Raw genomic sequence first — 16,046 nt, 5'->3', positions numbered from 1 at the left:
CTTCTCTCTCCAAGGACTCTTCTCACAAGCAATTTCCAATGCAGAAGGTGCAAATACTCCTACAACTCTGGACAATTGAAGAGGTCCCTCTGGAATAAAAGGGTAGGGGGCTGTACTCCAGGAATTTCCAAATCCCAAAGGCCAAGGGTAGCCTTAGGCCTAATGTACACCTGTAATACCTAAATAGATTCATGAAGAAGTTGAAATTCCATATTGTGTTCCTGGTTTCTATGATTCCCTCCTTAGATTTGGGGAACTGGTACATTGCCCTTGCTTTAAGGATGCATACTTTCCCTTGTTCATAATCACACCCCACAGACAATTCCTCCCTTTTACAGTCAACACCACCCACTATCATTTTACGGTCCGACTTTCGGCCTTTTGTTGGGCCCTTGGCTTGTCACCGAGTGCATGGTGGTTGTGGCAGCTTCCATGTGTAAGTGGCAAGTGCAAGTATTTCCAATCCTGGACACATGGCTAATCAAGGACTGCTCCTGCACCCAAGCAGAGGCCCTGTGAACTTGATGCAGATGATGTTCCATGGGCTAAGCTTTATTTTGAATGTGGAAAAATCAACCATAACTAGCACTCATAGGATAGAGTTCATTGGAGCACTCCAACTCTGGTCAGACAAGCTAATTCTTCCTGGAATCTCATTTCCTTGCCCAGGTGCTCTCAGAGATTGGCAGAATAACATGAAATCACCTGAAACTGCTCAGACACATGTCCTCTTACACATATGTGGTTCAACTTGCCAGCAAGTGGCTCCATTTCCTTTAGGCTTGGCTGGCCCGGGTATATACGCCAAACCAAGACCACTTGGATAAATTGGTCACGCTCACTCCTCCAGTCCTCAAGTTCCTCTGGTGGTGGCTTGACCCACAAGCAGTATGTGGAGGAATAATCTTCTCCAGGCCTCAGTCATCACTGTTCATAGTCATGGATCCATCACTGATGGGATGGAGGGGCTCATCTATTAGGACTCAGGTTCTAAGGTCTCTTTCTCAGGCAGCACTTTCACTGCATATCAACTTCAGGGAGCTACATGTGATTCATCTTGCTTACTCAACATTTGGCCTCCTGTGTTCGTGGAATAAACTGGCTGATCACGTCAGCAGGTCCTTTCATAGTCTAGAGTGGTCCCTCTGACTGGATGCCACAATGAACACCCCCCAAAAGTGGGGACTTCCCCAGATAGACTTGTTCATGACATGGTGCAACAGGAAGTGTCAGGAGTTCTGTTCTTTCCTGTATCACAACTTGGACTCATTTGTGGCTTTCTTTCTCCTATTTTGGAACCATCACCTGCAGTACAGATTCCTACCCTTCCCACTCATTCACAATGTTCAGTGAGCGGGAGCATGAGTCATCTTGATAGCACCAGCATGGCTACAATAGCACTAATTCACCATGGTTCTAGATCAGTTAGTGGATGTAATTATCACAAAAGTTCAAAATTTTTGCCCTGTGTGTAGAATTATTTTCCCCAACAAAACTAGCCACTTTGCAATCACATTAAATAAAATTAATAATATATTAAATTATTTTCCAATATAACTTGTAAGTACTTGATGTGTGGTTGCTGCAGGAATGCTGTGTGTCCACAAATGTGATGCAGAGGGGGAGGTAGTTTGTGAAACTTCCTTTTATTTGTTTTAAATCTGCTGCCCATTAATTTCATTTGGTGTCCACTAGTTCTGATATTATGGAACAAGTAAATAATTTTTCCTTGTTCATTTTCTCCACACCACTCATAATTTTATATACTTCTATCATATCCCCCCTTAGTTTCCTCTTTTCTAAGCTGAAAAGTCATAGTCTCTTTCATCTCTCTTCATATGGGACCCATTCCAACCTCCTAATTATTTTAGCTGCCCTTTTCTGAACCTTTTCTAATGCCAATATATCTTTTTGTGAGATGAGGAGACCACATCTGTATGCAGAATTCAAGATGTGGGTGTACCACGGTTTTATATCACCTTTTATCACTTGTTAAACTCCAGGGCACCTACCCAAGCCCCAAAAGTTCCTTGTCACCCTTTCTTGGGACATGAGATGCCTTCGTCCAGCTGCCACAGACCCTGTAAACAAGTGTCTGAGACCTTTGAAATCCCCACCCCCAGTTTTACACATGCTCCCTCAGAGATCCAGCTAGTTTGTGGACAGTCTGGAGACAATGTGGTGGAAAAAGAAGGAATACAGTTTTAGACATGGAGTTTGTCCATCAGAGTGTTTTTACTTACAGGTTTTTGAGATAATGAAACTCCTGGGATGCACCACTGAGAAGCTCAAGGGCTTTCCCTTTTTTGTCCTGCTTCCCCCTCTGTTGGCAACAGTTGAGCCACAAAGATGGCCTCCAGTTGCATTCTTGATGGCTTTTCCCTGATAGTTCTTCAAGAAAGTGTCCTGTATCTTTGCTGGGCAGGGCATCTTTCTGGAATGGAGTACAGTAGTAGACTATGCTCAGGAAAATGAAGACATGTATTTAACTCAGTTATAATTTGATACAGATGTGTCCCACTCTTTTGCATCATCTACTCCTGAAGAATTGATGAGCCAAACTTTGCTTATTATTGTACCATTACTTCTTCACATTTATGTTAGAAATCATCTAACCTAAAGATTTAAGCTAAATTTCAATTTTCTGAAACATTTGTCATATGAAGCCATCCAGCTATCTAAATATGTAGCTATCAAATATGTTGTAAAATATTCTATTTCTTGACAGTCTACCCAAATTATTTCTATTTTGTCTAGACCAGGGAGATTTGTATGTATTAAGCCCAATTGTGAATGGTGACTGAGTCCTTGCTTCTTGGTTTGAAATTTCCCCGTTTTCAGTAATTGAACTTAGGAATCTGAAAGGTGGGGTAAAGAGCTTCAGTTGATTTCCTCATAAAGAAAAAGTCTATGAACATTCTCTTTATATCATCATTAATTAAGCAAAAGGCGAGTTTGACGCTAGGAATGGGAACGCTTCAATACCATCGAAAGGCACCAAGTAGAAAATATCATTACCATTCTACTTTCCAAAGCAACTTGTTCAGGCTCCAATCCGTGCAGAAGTGATAGAGCAAGCGAACTGTGTGTTTGCTTTTGGATTAATATTTGAAGTTAACTCATGTGGAAATAAAGCGAATTTTACTGTGGGTAGAATCTGTCATTAAAAAGCCATTATCAAAGCAGACCAGTACAATTCCTGCTTTTTTTTTTATTGCTAACAACAAAACAATTTCTTCTTTAGAAAAAAAACAAAACAAAATCAAGCAACACCCCCACAACCACTAAACTGTGCCCCCCCCATATTTTCTCTCAGAGAATGGTTGAGAAAACTAAACAGAAAAGAACCTTGGTGAAGTGAGGCAGTTGAGAGATTTATTGATCAATAAAGCAGACAATTACAGCTTGTTTATAAAGGGAAAAACCCCCCTTGGCCCTGTGAGCAACACTGAAACTATAATGATGATAGTTCTGGCATCCAGCTTGCAACTATAAAAGTCAATAGGAAGATATAGGATTTCAATAAAATTATGACACCAGATAAACTTTACCCCAGGAACAAATTTTCCCTAGGTATGTGACTGACTCCAGTTAGATTTGTAACTTTAATTTCTTTCATATTGATTTTTTTTCCCTCTACAACTAATTAGAAAGTCAGTGGTGGATTCTGTATGTGTGTTCAGGGAGGGGTTAATAGGCACCAACAGGAATAGGGAAACTCTCCAAAAACGAGTGAGGGCAACTTGCTTTTTTCAAAACATTTTTGTCAACTACGTTTTACTCTTTCCTTAGTTGCCTCTCCTGTTCAACCTAGAAGTCACCTCTCTTGCTTCTGCTTTCATGTTCCTTAGAGACATGGGTTGGCACTGACGACATTCAGTGTTACTATATCAGTGGTGTGATGGGGTTCAGAGGTCCCCAGGCTCTGCACCCATCTGCAGGCAGGAGTGACTCTCACTCAGCAGGAGAACAGCGGGTTTATTAGCCAACAGGACACAGCATTGTACAGAGTACTCAGTGCAGCCAGCAGAGACAGCCAGTCCAATCCATACTGGGGAGAGGAGTCCCCAAAGGGGCCCCCGGATCTGGGTCCTTGCCCCCTCCTGTCTCTCTCTCCCTCAGCCCGGACTCACTGCCTCCAACTCCCAGTTCCAATTCAAACCCCTCAGGCTCCACCTCCCCCTTTGTCTGCAGTCCAGAGGTTTCACCTGGTTGTCTCGGTTACCCTCAGCAGGAGCCCCCCACCCTCTGTGAGCCCCTCACGTACATACACATCCCCCCCTCCATCACAAGTGGGATGAGAAGACTGTAGCTATGTACAGTAATTTATAAGTTAGCAGGGTCTCTATCCCCAGAATCCACCTGTAGGAGGTAGAGGGACATGCTAATAGTTTTGCACTTCCCATTCCAGTACAGGATAAACCTCTCTAGTCCGGCACTGTCAGGACCTGAATAGTGCCACACAAGAGAATTTGCCATACCACAGGAAGTCAATATTGTCTAGCAGCATTACCAACCCTTCCACTGCTTACTGTGCTCTTAGAAAACATTGAGGGGCAAATTACGGCTGAGTAACAGCACAGAATGCTGAGAGCCAGGACTGGTGGCTTTAAACAAGCTTTGTGGGACTAAGGAAAGCTTGGCCACACCCATAATATGTGGTCATCTGACTAACCAAAATCATGCCTGATTTTATGGATGTTGCTGGATGAGAGAATTCCAGATTAGAAAGGTTCAACTTGTACTCTCTGGTGCCTATACTCCAATGGAAAGTGACCTTCATTATTTTAAAGCCATTCTTCTTTGCACCCAAATTATGGGTTCATATAAAGAAAGAATTAAATTGGAGAAACATGGAGGGACAGTTGATCTGGGTGAGGGTATTTGCTAAAGATCTGATTCTGTGGGTGAATGTAACTGCTTTCCAAGGAGTTGGGTCCAATTCATGGCTGGAATTACAGCACATAGTTGCCTCCCATTTATTCTGTGTACAGAGATGAAAGGAGAAGAGTTTCTTTGGTGAATCAGTTACAATTAATCATTTTGCCACCTCCTGCTGATCTCAGAAACCTCCTCTTTTGAACTTATTCATCAAGATGTTTTGAAGAGGAGTATGAAGTGGTACACAGATGCAGCAGTTGCAGAGGAACAGGCTGGAGTCAGATGAGGGTGAAGCAGGAAAAAAATAGCTATTTATGATGAGAGATACAAGAAAAGCACATAGCATGCACCAGAATCTGCTTCAAGCTGGTAGAAAACATTTCCAAAGAGTCCAAGAGTGTGATGAGAGTAGACAAGAAGCTGATGGAATGGTTTAGGAAGTCCACAGGAGTGTATGTATGCTATCACCAGATTTGTTCAACTAGTACAGTAAAACTCCAAGATACATGCACTCGAGTTGCGCGTATCTCAGGTTAATGTGACTGCTGCCCCAATTGGAGTAAGGAAACTGCTCTTATCAGGGGCAGCAGCCTGACTCCTGGCTGCCACCTCTGACAGGAGCGGTTTCCCTGTCCCTGGGAACCAGGCTGGCTCTCAGCTCCCCATGGCTCCCAGGAGACTGGAAATGGGCTCTTGTGAGTGGCAGGAATATGGAGTCTGGCTCCCAGCTCCCCGTGGCTCACAGGAGACTGGAAACTGACCAGCATGGCTCCCAGCTTCCCACCACTCAAGGGGGTCTACTGTACTAGAAGCAATAATGACCATCCCATTGGAGGATTAAATGGGAAGAGTTGTAATGTGGGCAAATGGTGAATAACCTTAGTGTTGCAGGTATTGAATCAACACTGTTGTAGTAGTTACACAGAATAGATGAGAAAGTCAACTGGGAAGGAAAATTTGGATTGAACATCAGTATGGAGGAAACAAAGGTGATTGGAAAATAATAGGAAAAGGTAAAGAGTAAAGGTCAAAGTTGGAGACAAAGAACTACAACAAGTAGAAAAATATGTGCCTTCAAGGATTAGTATTGAAGAATATGAGTTGTGATGATGATGTAAACACTGAATTAGCCATTACTGTATTCAAAAAACCTTGCAAGATCTGGGAAGTTAGACATTTTGGTAAAAATGAAAATCAGTGTATAAGAGACAATTGTTATGATGACATTGCTGAATGAGTCAGAATGTGGGAATCTTAGAAAAGCTGGCAAATGAAAGATGTTGATTGCACAAGTGAACCAGGAGTACTAAGAGAAAATTGTTAGGGCAAGAAATGGTGCTGTTACAGAAGATTCAGGAAGACAACTGAGATGGTTTTCACAGCTGCCAATAATGGCCCTGGAAAGGGTACCATTTATCATATGTGATTGTTCACTTCGTAACATGAGGAACTAGAAATAGAGGAAGATGCCTCACTTCAGAAGTCGCTAGGTGACAAGCCTGATCTTTCCTATAGACAACCTCCTAACCTTATGAGGATTCTCACTAGCAACTATAGGCTATACTACAATAATACTAGTCCTGGAACTTTTCCTTGCAATAAGTCCCATTGCTAACTTTGTCCACCTATCTATTCTGGAGAGACCATCACTGGACCTAACCACGTTAATTACAGAATGAGGCACATTCTCCTGTTCCTCAACTAATGTTATATATGCCATCATGTGCCAACAGTGCCCACCCACTATGTATATTGGGCAAACTACAAACACTCTTTGCCAAAGACTGAATGGACACAGAGCAGACATCAAAAATCTCCAAATGCACAAATCTGTCAGCCAGCACTTTAATGAAGTGGGCCATTCTGTAAAGGACCTGAGAGTTTGTGTTCTGGAGAAAGGAGGCTTTAACAACCATCTACGGAGAGAATGTTTGAAACTAACATTCATATTCAAATTTGACATGTTAACACTTGGTTTGAACAGGGACAGCCATTATCTGACCTATTATAAGGACTCTTTCACATACTTGGATGTTTGACCAAACACTTAACTTCCCCAACCCCTCACCATCCGTTTTCTGCTCTTCTATCTGATTTGCCAACCTCGATAACAATTTTTGGACCTCTGTGCTTTATATATTGAGTCTGTTCTGGTAAGACTATAGATCTGAAGAATTGGGTCTGTCTCGTGAAAGCTCATCACCTAATAAATTATTTTGTTACTCTTTAAAGTGCTACATGACTGCTTTTTTGTTTTAAACATTCAGAGACACTCAAGTTTTTCCTGCTGCAGAGTTCAAAACCAAAACCACAACATGTAGAGTCAGTGGGTGGGAATCCCTTGATAAGGATGGAGTGAGGAAGCAAGGTAGTTGGTCCTGTGGATACTTGTTAGCATTTTGTCCTGAAATAATAGGATTGGGGCGATTTACTTAACTGATGGTGTAACACTTTTCTTTGCTACCAGTCTGGCATCATTGTTCAAAAGCAGCTGGCACTTACAAAAATACCCTGAAGATCAATTTTTTCTTTTTTGCTTTTGGAATGGACCACATTTCTCTAAATGTCAAGTATTTTGATCCAACTTTCCTTACAGAGAATATCCCCTAGAAGGGGTTTAACACTCTACCCCTTGTCAAATTGTACTAATTGAATGCCAGGATATTCTGTGCTCCAAAAGTTGTTCTGAAACAAAATATAACCACCTTTGATGAAAGGTTGCTCGTGTAAAAGTGTAAATTTTTCCAGTGCTGCTGCTTCCCTGCTTGCTGAGAGTTAGAAGATAGTGTTTCTATGTAAATAAGAAAAGAAATAAATGGGACTCCTAATTCCTCTCCATGAGAGCTAACAATACACCCTGCTGATAAATAGGATTTATCATATGCTAAGCATGTAGCTATCTGTGGGGGTTCTATGTTAAATATTAGCCATACATCACCAACTTCAGACAACATACACTGCATGCCTTTAAGATGCTGATGGCAAAAACAAGTGGGGACAGTGGGCTGAATGGCAATTCAAAATGTTAGGTACATTTATCTTGTAATTCCTGTTTCAAGAGTGATATGTTTGTAGAGATTAGATGGGTGATAAGATATTTGATCTCCTCTTAATCGCATTGGAGAATTCAGGTTATACAGCAAGCCAAGCCAATAAATATGGTCCCCTGGAATAAACCAGAGAGCAAACATTCCTCAGGAATCCTCTGTACTGCCTGTTACATTGTTGCCAGTTCACCCTGATGTATAAATGCATGAAATTCTCTTGGCATAGCAGCAGGTGTGGGCAAATTTTATCAAAAATATGCCAAAACAGTAATAGACAGTCGTTTAGTTTTACACTTGCACAGCTTGGCCTCCGCCCCTGACCACCTATGGCTCCAGGTCTGGCCAATAGTGTGATTTTTAATCTGAAGTACTATATAAACAGTGCCATAATGTACATCAACAATGTGAGCTTCTTCACAAAAATGCCTCCCATCAGTACTGCTGGCAGCAAGAGTTTCTTTAGTGTGTTGGAAAGTACCACAATGCCCTGTAAATAATTGAGATAAATCTGCCAGCATTCGCCATCTTAACAGTGCTGAAATGATTCTTCTGTACACTGCTCTCTGGGGAGGCAGCTAGTCGGGAGTTATCAGCATATTTTACTTAAATGACAGAATTACAAAAGTGTATTTTCCCCCCCCAAAAAATGAAAGGGCTGCATTTCCACAATAGTATATGCGATGCTAACAGCTCAATTCAGCAAACCTGTGTGCCAGGACTGCCTCCTCCTTCACTGCCCAGATGTCAAACACTTGAATTTAGTGTGTGCATCTGTGCATATGGGGAGAGGTAGGAATGCACAAACTCACTGTGAAAGGCAAGGTGGGGGATGGCTGCTGGAGACACTGCAAAACGTGTTCAAAACATTTAAAGTACTGAAAGGTCAACTGAGAAAGTTGGTGTTGGTTCAGCCTTAGGAAGGGGCCTTGAAACCAGACAACAGCCCAGGGCTAGAGTTAATGAAGGAAAACAGGTTTTAACATAAATAATATCTGATTATTGGGCTTTGCTCAGATCTGCCTAAAAGCAAACACTTTTTCTGGAAGAGGGAAGTTCTTGCCAGAAACTACAGAAGCAGAATTATTGACCTGACATATATGAAAGGAAATTTGTTTCCATGCTGGCCAAGGAGGAAACCACCCTTAATTGTAACTTTTCTCCATATATGCAATAGACCAACAGTTCTCAACCTGTGGGTTGGGACTGCAAAATGGGTCCTACAACTCCTCTTTAATGATGTCACCTGGGCTGGCATTAGACCTGCTGAGAGCTGGGCCAAAACACAAGATCCACTCTCACAGGATCAAAGCTGAAGTAACAAGACTCAGCATACAGGTTCCCTGCCTGGGGCTGAAGCCCTTGGGCTTCTGCTTTGGCCCCGCCATGCCCAATGTGGTGGGGCTGAGGCAGAATCAGGATTTGGTCCACCCTTCTGGGATCATATAGTAATTTTTGTTGCCAAAAGGGGATAGCAGTGCAATGACATTTGAAAACCCCTGCAAACACAGAAATTGTGCAGACAGTACTGTTCTCCTCCTTAGGACAGCCCATCTTGTCTTTTCTCAAGGTAAACTACCTTAGCCCAAGGGAAAGTAATGATGAAAAAGCTGTTTCTTTCCCTGCTCTTCCAGAGTCAAGGGCTAGAACATATCAGAGAATTTACTGATCTATACAGATTTGATCTTGGATATACTTGCCAGTGAAGCCAAAATTTAAACAGTCTTGTCATCTCTTCTCTCGCTAGCTTTCTAGACCTTGTTTTCCATGGCACATCCTTCATCAGTGCCATAGTTGAGCAGAACAGCGTTCTCTCTTCATTACATAAAGGACTTCCCAAAAGCCTTACCACTGTTTCTGCTGCAAAATCAATCAGAACCTCATAAAATTTAAACATCAAAGATGTCCTCCAGCTAGATCCTTTCCCAGAGGTCCCAGTCCATCTGTGCACAAAGTAAAAGCATCCACATTTATAGCTGATTCATTACTAGTACAAAGAGTGGCACTTAAGATGCAAGATATTGGTTCCAAACCATTACTGAATGATGCAGTCTTAAGAACAGATCCCCAGACAAGCAGTTTCCTAGATTGCTCACCTACCAGTCTGAGGATCAGAGAATTTCTATGTGCTCAGGACATGTGCCTGAGGGTACAGCCCCTTTGCCTCTAAAGGAGCAGGGGACAATAGGATGGGTTCTTGTCCCTCAAGGCCTGGCTCTGACTTGAAAAGCAAGCAAGCTATGGGAGAATGTGTAATTAAAATCATAGTGCAAGCTTTATTCAGTAATTCTGCTCATAATAAATCAAAACATGTTGTAATTGAAAACAGTACTTCTGGTGTTTACCTCTGGTCATCATTTCTGAACACGAATACTGAAACAGAATATATTCTCAGGCTCTCAGCAAATGGTCCCTGTGCCCATTTTCTCAATTCCTCTTCACCAGCATAACCCACTCAATTTTTTCCTCTGTCATCTTAAGAACATGTTAGTCTAGCTTCCATCCCAGCAATCCCTGCTGAGAAATCCCTCCGATGACTAGAGAGTGTCTCATTCCTTGTCTCACTTAAAATCTCTCAGATGATTCCAATGTAACCTCTCAGCTCTTTGCAACACTTTCTGTTGTCCCGCTTACCCAGGGAGGTGGCGGCAGTGGCATCCACTGTAGTGTACTTTGTATAGTCCTTTAAAATATTCTTTCCATCAGTTATTCAGTGCTTGTTTGTTCTCAGTTGTTTGCCTGAACATGTCTTTCACTGCTGACATCTTCAATTCATATGTCCCACTTTGTTCTCTTATCTTGCAATATAACTGCTATATCACATTTCTTTGTATATGTTCTACTTGTTCTTTACACTATATATTTAGTCATTTATTTCCATCTTTCTTTGTATTCTTTTTTTATAATTCTTTGGTCAACCTATTGCATTCAGCTCTTAGACTTGCTTTTTCCTTTTTATTATTCATTAACTTCCTATATTTGTCACTCAACAGCATCATTTAATCCATTAACCATCTTGGTTTCTTTGTCTAAAACATCATTGTTCTTTATTCAGTAGAATGATAAATATACAGCTCTAATCAAAAGCAAACCTTGCATGCATTTTGCTTCCTCAGTGTCATCACCATTCAAGCATTTTTTCTTGGCTGGGGTCTGGTTCCTCTTGAATTGTCAAAGATCATTCTTCTGAAACTGGGTTGATTTCTAAATCAGTCTCTCTCTTCCTAGACCTTGTTTGGTTCCACAGCTAAACTGAGTCCCCCTCTTACGAAAACATGCATGAATAGTAACAGAGAGGGAGCCATGCTAGTCTATCCACTATCAAAACAAAACATGCATGTTTCTTTCCTTATCCTGCCCTGCGCTTCCAATGTGTGTCTCTTCCCCAAGAGTCCTTTGAAAACCCCCACTTTGTCACTTGCATCACTTTTCGAATTTTCCACTCTGCAAGCGCCCAATCCTCTGTTGAAGATTGGAGAAAACCAGTTCTCTTAGTTTTAATTAGCCTTCTTAGCATACTCATTGTGTGGTCAGTATATAGTCATTAGTTAACTGTTTTTCAGTTGTCCCTACTTTAAGGGATACTCGCTACAGGGCCTGATGGCCATATTGGATTCTACATTTGCAAGAGTCATTCAGTGAGACAGCAGTTTTCGTAATTATGTTATAGTATCAACTGGACTTCATAAGTCGTACACGCGGTTTCCCCAAACAATCATACTCCCACCCACTGTGAGAGTTGCAGGGGTTTGAACACAGGTTCTTCAGTGTCAGAAGCATGTGTCCAACGTATGAACTGAAAGTCTCTTAGGTGGGAACTGTAATTGTAAAGTTAAAATGGAGAACTTCTATCTCTGTCCATTTTGCGCTTGTAGGGTTACAGATCACATCTAACTTTGTTTGCCTTCTGCATGGTAGGTGCTAATGAAAATAATGTTTTCATCTGTCAGCACGTTCTAACGAGGCCCTTTAGTGTCTATTCTTTTTTTCTTTTTCTTCATCTTGACCACATTATTAAGAAACCTTTTATAAAATGAGAATTTATCCCTACACATGGAAGGTAAAATGCTCTTTCTCCATGTACTGGTATCCAAATCCTGTCTGGTGTGGTGGATGCATGTGTGCTGTGAGGACAAACTACTTGCTTTATGTTTAGTAGCTTTTCAGTACAAGACATTTACACTCATATTTGATTTCCCTGATGTCAGAGTAAAGTTCTCTGATTTAGCTCCCGTAACTCATTGTTAAATAGTCTCAGGGGGCAGCCATGTTAGTCTATGTCTTCAAAAACGACAAGCGGTCTTGCAGCACCTTAAAGACTAACAGTTGTCTTAGGTAATGAGCTTTCATGGGTAAGATGCACTTCTTCACATTTGGAACAACAATATGAATCCAGGGTTTATGGGGTGCGGGGCTGGGGGGAGAAAGGGGGGGCACTGTCAGCAGCTACATACATGAGGTACACCACCACACTCCTCTGGCTATATAAACCCTGGATTCTTATTTTCTCTCCAAATCTGATGAAGTGGGTATAATAAATAAAATTGTTAGGTTTTAAAGTGCTGCAGGACTGCTTTTTTTTTGTGATAACTCATTGCTGCTTTCCTTGACCAGCCATACTGAGCTGTCTCCAAGAAATATCTTCTACTTTAGGGCTCTAATTTCATTTGTTTTTGCTATCTACTTGTAAAATGGTGCATGTTACCATGTAAAATGGATATATGCATTTAGGTGCATTTCTAACTCTTAGAGCAATAGATTTTTGTTTCTTTCCATTTATGTGTGATGTGTATACAAAAGAGTAATGGGACAACTGAAAATAACTTTCTGACCAAAATAATGCTGTCTACCATGTAGGATAGAAAGTGTGTGTATATATATATATATAAAAAAAATTTTTAACTTTAATTGGATGTGTCAGTTTGAAGTTGCAGGCTGCGTATCTCCAGCGGAAGGTCTAACCAGGTTGTTTTTCTTTTTAACAGGAGCGTGATGGAATGAGAGCAATTCTGGAGTCATATGACAATGAGTTGACCCCATCAGAGCACTCTCCCCAGTTGAGCCGGCGCATGCGTGAGGCAGAAGAAATGGTGCAGAAGATGCATGTGCACAATGCTGAGATAGAGGTAACAAGGAGGCACTGTGCTCAAACCCCAGTATACATGGAATCTGTATAGCAGTGGGCCACAGACTCTGTGATCAGGAGCGACAGCGCTTGTTCCTTCCCATCTGGTTTCTCTGATTCTGTATATACTATGCTTGTGGATTTGGAGGAGGATGAAGTTTAGTAGAAAAAACTGGGGTTTTGTAGACAAAAATTGTGGAGCTTCTACACACACAATGCGTGTTGTCAACAGAAACTGTTGATAAAAAATCTGTGTAGACACTGTGGTGCCCCTTTGGTCATCAGAACAGATCAAAGGATTGATCCACTTTTATGTGTAGATGTGATCTGTCAACAGAAATTTTGTTGGAACATCTCTTCCAACAGTAACTTCGGTAGACCGGTGCTTCTAGTGTAGACGTAGCCTCAGTGTTTGGGCCTAGGCTCAAAACACACACAGCAAAATCTGCACCAGTACTTATTCATTGATTCCAATGTGTATTTATAAACACATAATAGAACTGTATTCTTTCGTATCGTTATTCATGAGAACATAAGATAGCCATATGGGATCAGACCAAAGAACCACCTAGCCCAGTGTCCTGTCTTCTGACAGTGGCCAATGCCAAATGCTCCAGAGGGAATAAACAGAACAAGTAATCATCAAGTGACCCCTGCCCCACTGCCCATTCCCAGCTTCTGCTATATTATCTGGTTCTTTACTAAGAACTAGGATAGGGAGTGGTCGTGTTACAGAACAGGAGACAATGGTTCTCATAAAAGGCTAGCTAGGGTAGAATTGCTTTCATAGGGGCAGAAGGAGAAAAGTAGAGTAAGAAAGGAGGGAATTGCAGGCATAATGGGCAGCATAGAATAAGACATAAAGCACTTATATAGGAGCAGAAATGGAATTTTTCTGAGGATGGATGGGAATGGTAAGAGATAGTAACAAAGATGCAGACAATGGTAGAGTTGTTACAGACTTGACAGATTAAGAGATATTCAAGGGATTTGAAGAGTTTGGGTGCCTATGTAAATAGAAGATGAGATGACTTCATGTGTTTGGTGATTCCTCAGCAGCAGAATTTGCTGCAGACATCTTGCCTTGCTGCAGGTTTCTGTTCCAGAATCTCATGGTATCAGTTACAGTCATGTGGCATACCTAAAGTACTACAGGGGACAACAGAAGATGTGTCATTTGAAGCATGAGTATTGTTTAATGCTAAGACTTTTGAGGCCCTGCATTCTGTTAAGGATTTTCAGGTGATTTTGAGAGCTTTTGGAGTGTATATATAGTAACTCTTTCATATCCAGCATTCTATTGTCAAGAACTCTCAAATAACCAGCATTTTAACCATAAGTACATTTTAGTTCCGTTTTCCATAAGTACAGTATAGTGAAAGTAAATACAAATAAATACAGAAAATACAGTATAAGTATACAGTGTACAGTACTACAAGTTGAACATCTGGTATCCAGGCCCTGACCTGAGCCAGATAAGAGAATTTTCCAAATGAGGGAAAGTCATCTTCCCTCAGTCCCCTGCAGGTCCTGGCATTTGGGTCCCAGCTTCTGCTTGCCCCTGGATCCTAGCAGCCACTCTCCGCCACGGCTTCCTGCTGCCCACAGATTCCTGACAGCCTGCAGTTGTTTGCAGCTGCTGGCCCGGTCTTCCCATGGGTCCCCGCTGGCCCTGGCTTCCTGTGGCTTGCTGTTGTCCGTCAGTTCCAACTTCTTGCAGCTTCCGCCTTCTTACTGCCTCACTGCAGCTCCCTGCCAGCTCGGGGGTCCCAGAAGCTGGTGGTTGACAGCAGGCACAAGCTTCTGGGACCTGCTGGCAGCGGGAAGCTCTGGTCAGCAGCTGATAGCAGGCTCAGGCTGCTGGGGCATGTGGGCTGCCGGACGAGGGATGTTGCCAGATAAGAGAATTCCAATTAAGTAACCTGTATTGTTGTTGGTAAATAAAGTACTCTGCATTCACTTTCATTTGTTTCTTAATATCTAAACTTGTATTATCCAGAATATTTGAATATCCAACAACCTTCTGGTCCCGGGCTGCCAGATATGAAAACTTTTACTGTATCAGCACTCAAGAGACCAGCTTGGTTTCAACTCATCAAAAACAATCTTTCTTGCTCTATCAAGACCCTGAGTCACTCCCCCAAAGAGACAGAAATATCAGAGATTGGCAGCTGCTTGTGCACTATCGTTATCTTCATGGCAGCAGATTTGACTCCTTGGCCAGGAGCCATATATAATTACTACAAGAGCTTCCTTCCCTACCGCTAGGGTTCCCTCAAGGCATTTTTCACTTGTTTCCCCAAAAATTGAGTTTGCCTCTAGTCTTGTCACGCAGATTCCTTTATTGGCATACAGTTAAATGAAACTTAAGTTGATCAGTTTCAGGTGGAGTAAGTAGGTTCAGGGCATACCATGCATCCAAAGTTACATAGCAAACTTCTTCCTGTAGACATATTTACACGTTTCATTCCATTTATTGTATATTGCCTGACATGTTTTGGAATTGGCTGGCTACTTTGTAGGGACCAATCTCTGTACAACAGGCTCTGTCCATATGCTGTCCATTTATGACTTACTCTTTTAGTTCATTTTTATGTTCCCAACTTATTTTATCCATTGCAAATAGTTCCCTGGGTATTCCTCCCTGACATATAGTATAGACATTCTGTTTCCAGACTGCTGATTGATACACCTCTTTAATCCTTTCTTCTCAAGGAAGGAGGCCTCACCTATGCCCACTTATTCATGTCAAGCCAGGCCTACATTCCATTGAGATTTACTTTTCTATATTGGTATACGTTTTATTTACACAATACTTTTTGCTTTTTTTGAGTTTTACTCTGCAACACATTTTAAAGACTACAGGAATTGTAATTATTTGAACCACTTTTAATGCAAGGCTTAAAGTATGAACCAGTGGGGTGCAAGCTTACTTTTTCTGGGATAGTCCAATGATTTTCAAGCTTTTTTCATATGTGGACATCTAAGAATATTTG

The 16,046-nt window shown here is 41.6% G+C and overlaps 1 protein-coding gene across 3 annotated transcripts in view; it reads left to right on the top strand.

The window, feature by feature from the left end:
- The window catches only part of MAD1L1 (mitotic arrest deficient 1 like 1), a 655,729-nt gene that overhangs the window by 297,616 nt on the left and 342,067 nt on the right, over window positions 1-16,046 (top strand). For all 3 annotated transcript variants that reach the window (XM_075010828.1, XM_075010829.1, XM_075010830.1), the window contains exon 12: window positions 12,911-13,051. In XM_075010828.1, coding sequence (XP_074866929.1) covers window positions 12,911-13,051 — 141 coding nt within the window. The remainder of the gene's footprint in view (window positions 1-12,910; window positions 13,052-16,046) is intronic.

Source organism: Carettochelys insculpta, chromosome 16, assembly GCF_033958435.1.
Source record: "Carettochelys insculpta isolate YL-2023 chromosome 16, ASM3395843v1, whole genome shotgun sequence".
NCBI classification, from domain to species: domain Eukaryota; kingdom Metazoa; phylum Chordata; order Testudines; family Carettochelyidae; genus Carettochelys; species Carettochelys insculpta.
Note: the sequence above shows the minus strand (reverse complement) of the source record. Positions and strands in the feature narration are given on the sequence as shown.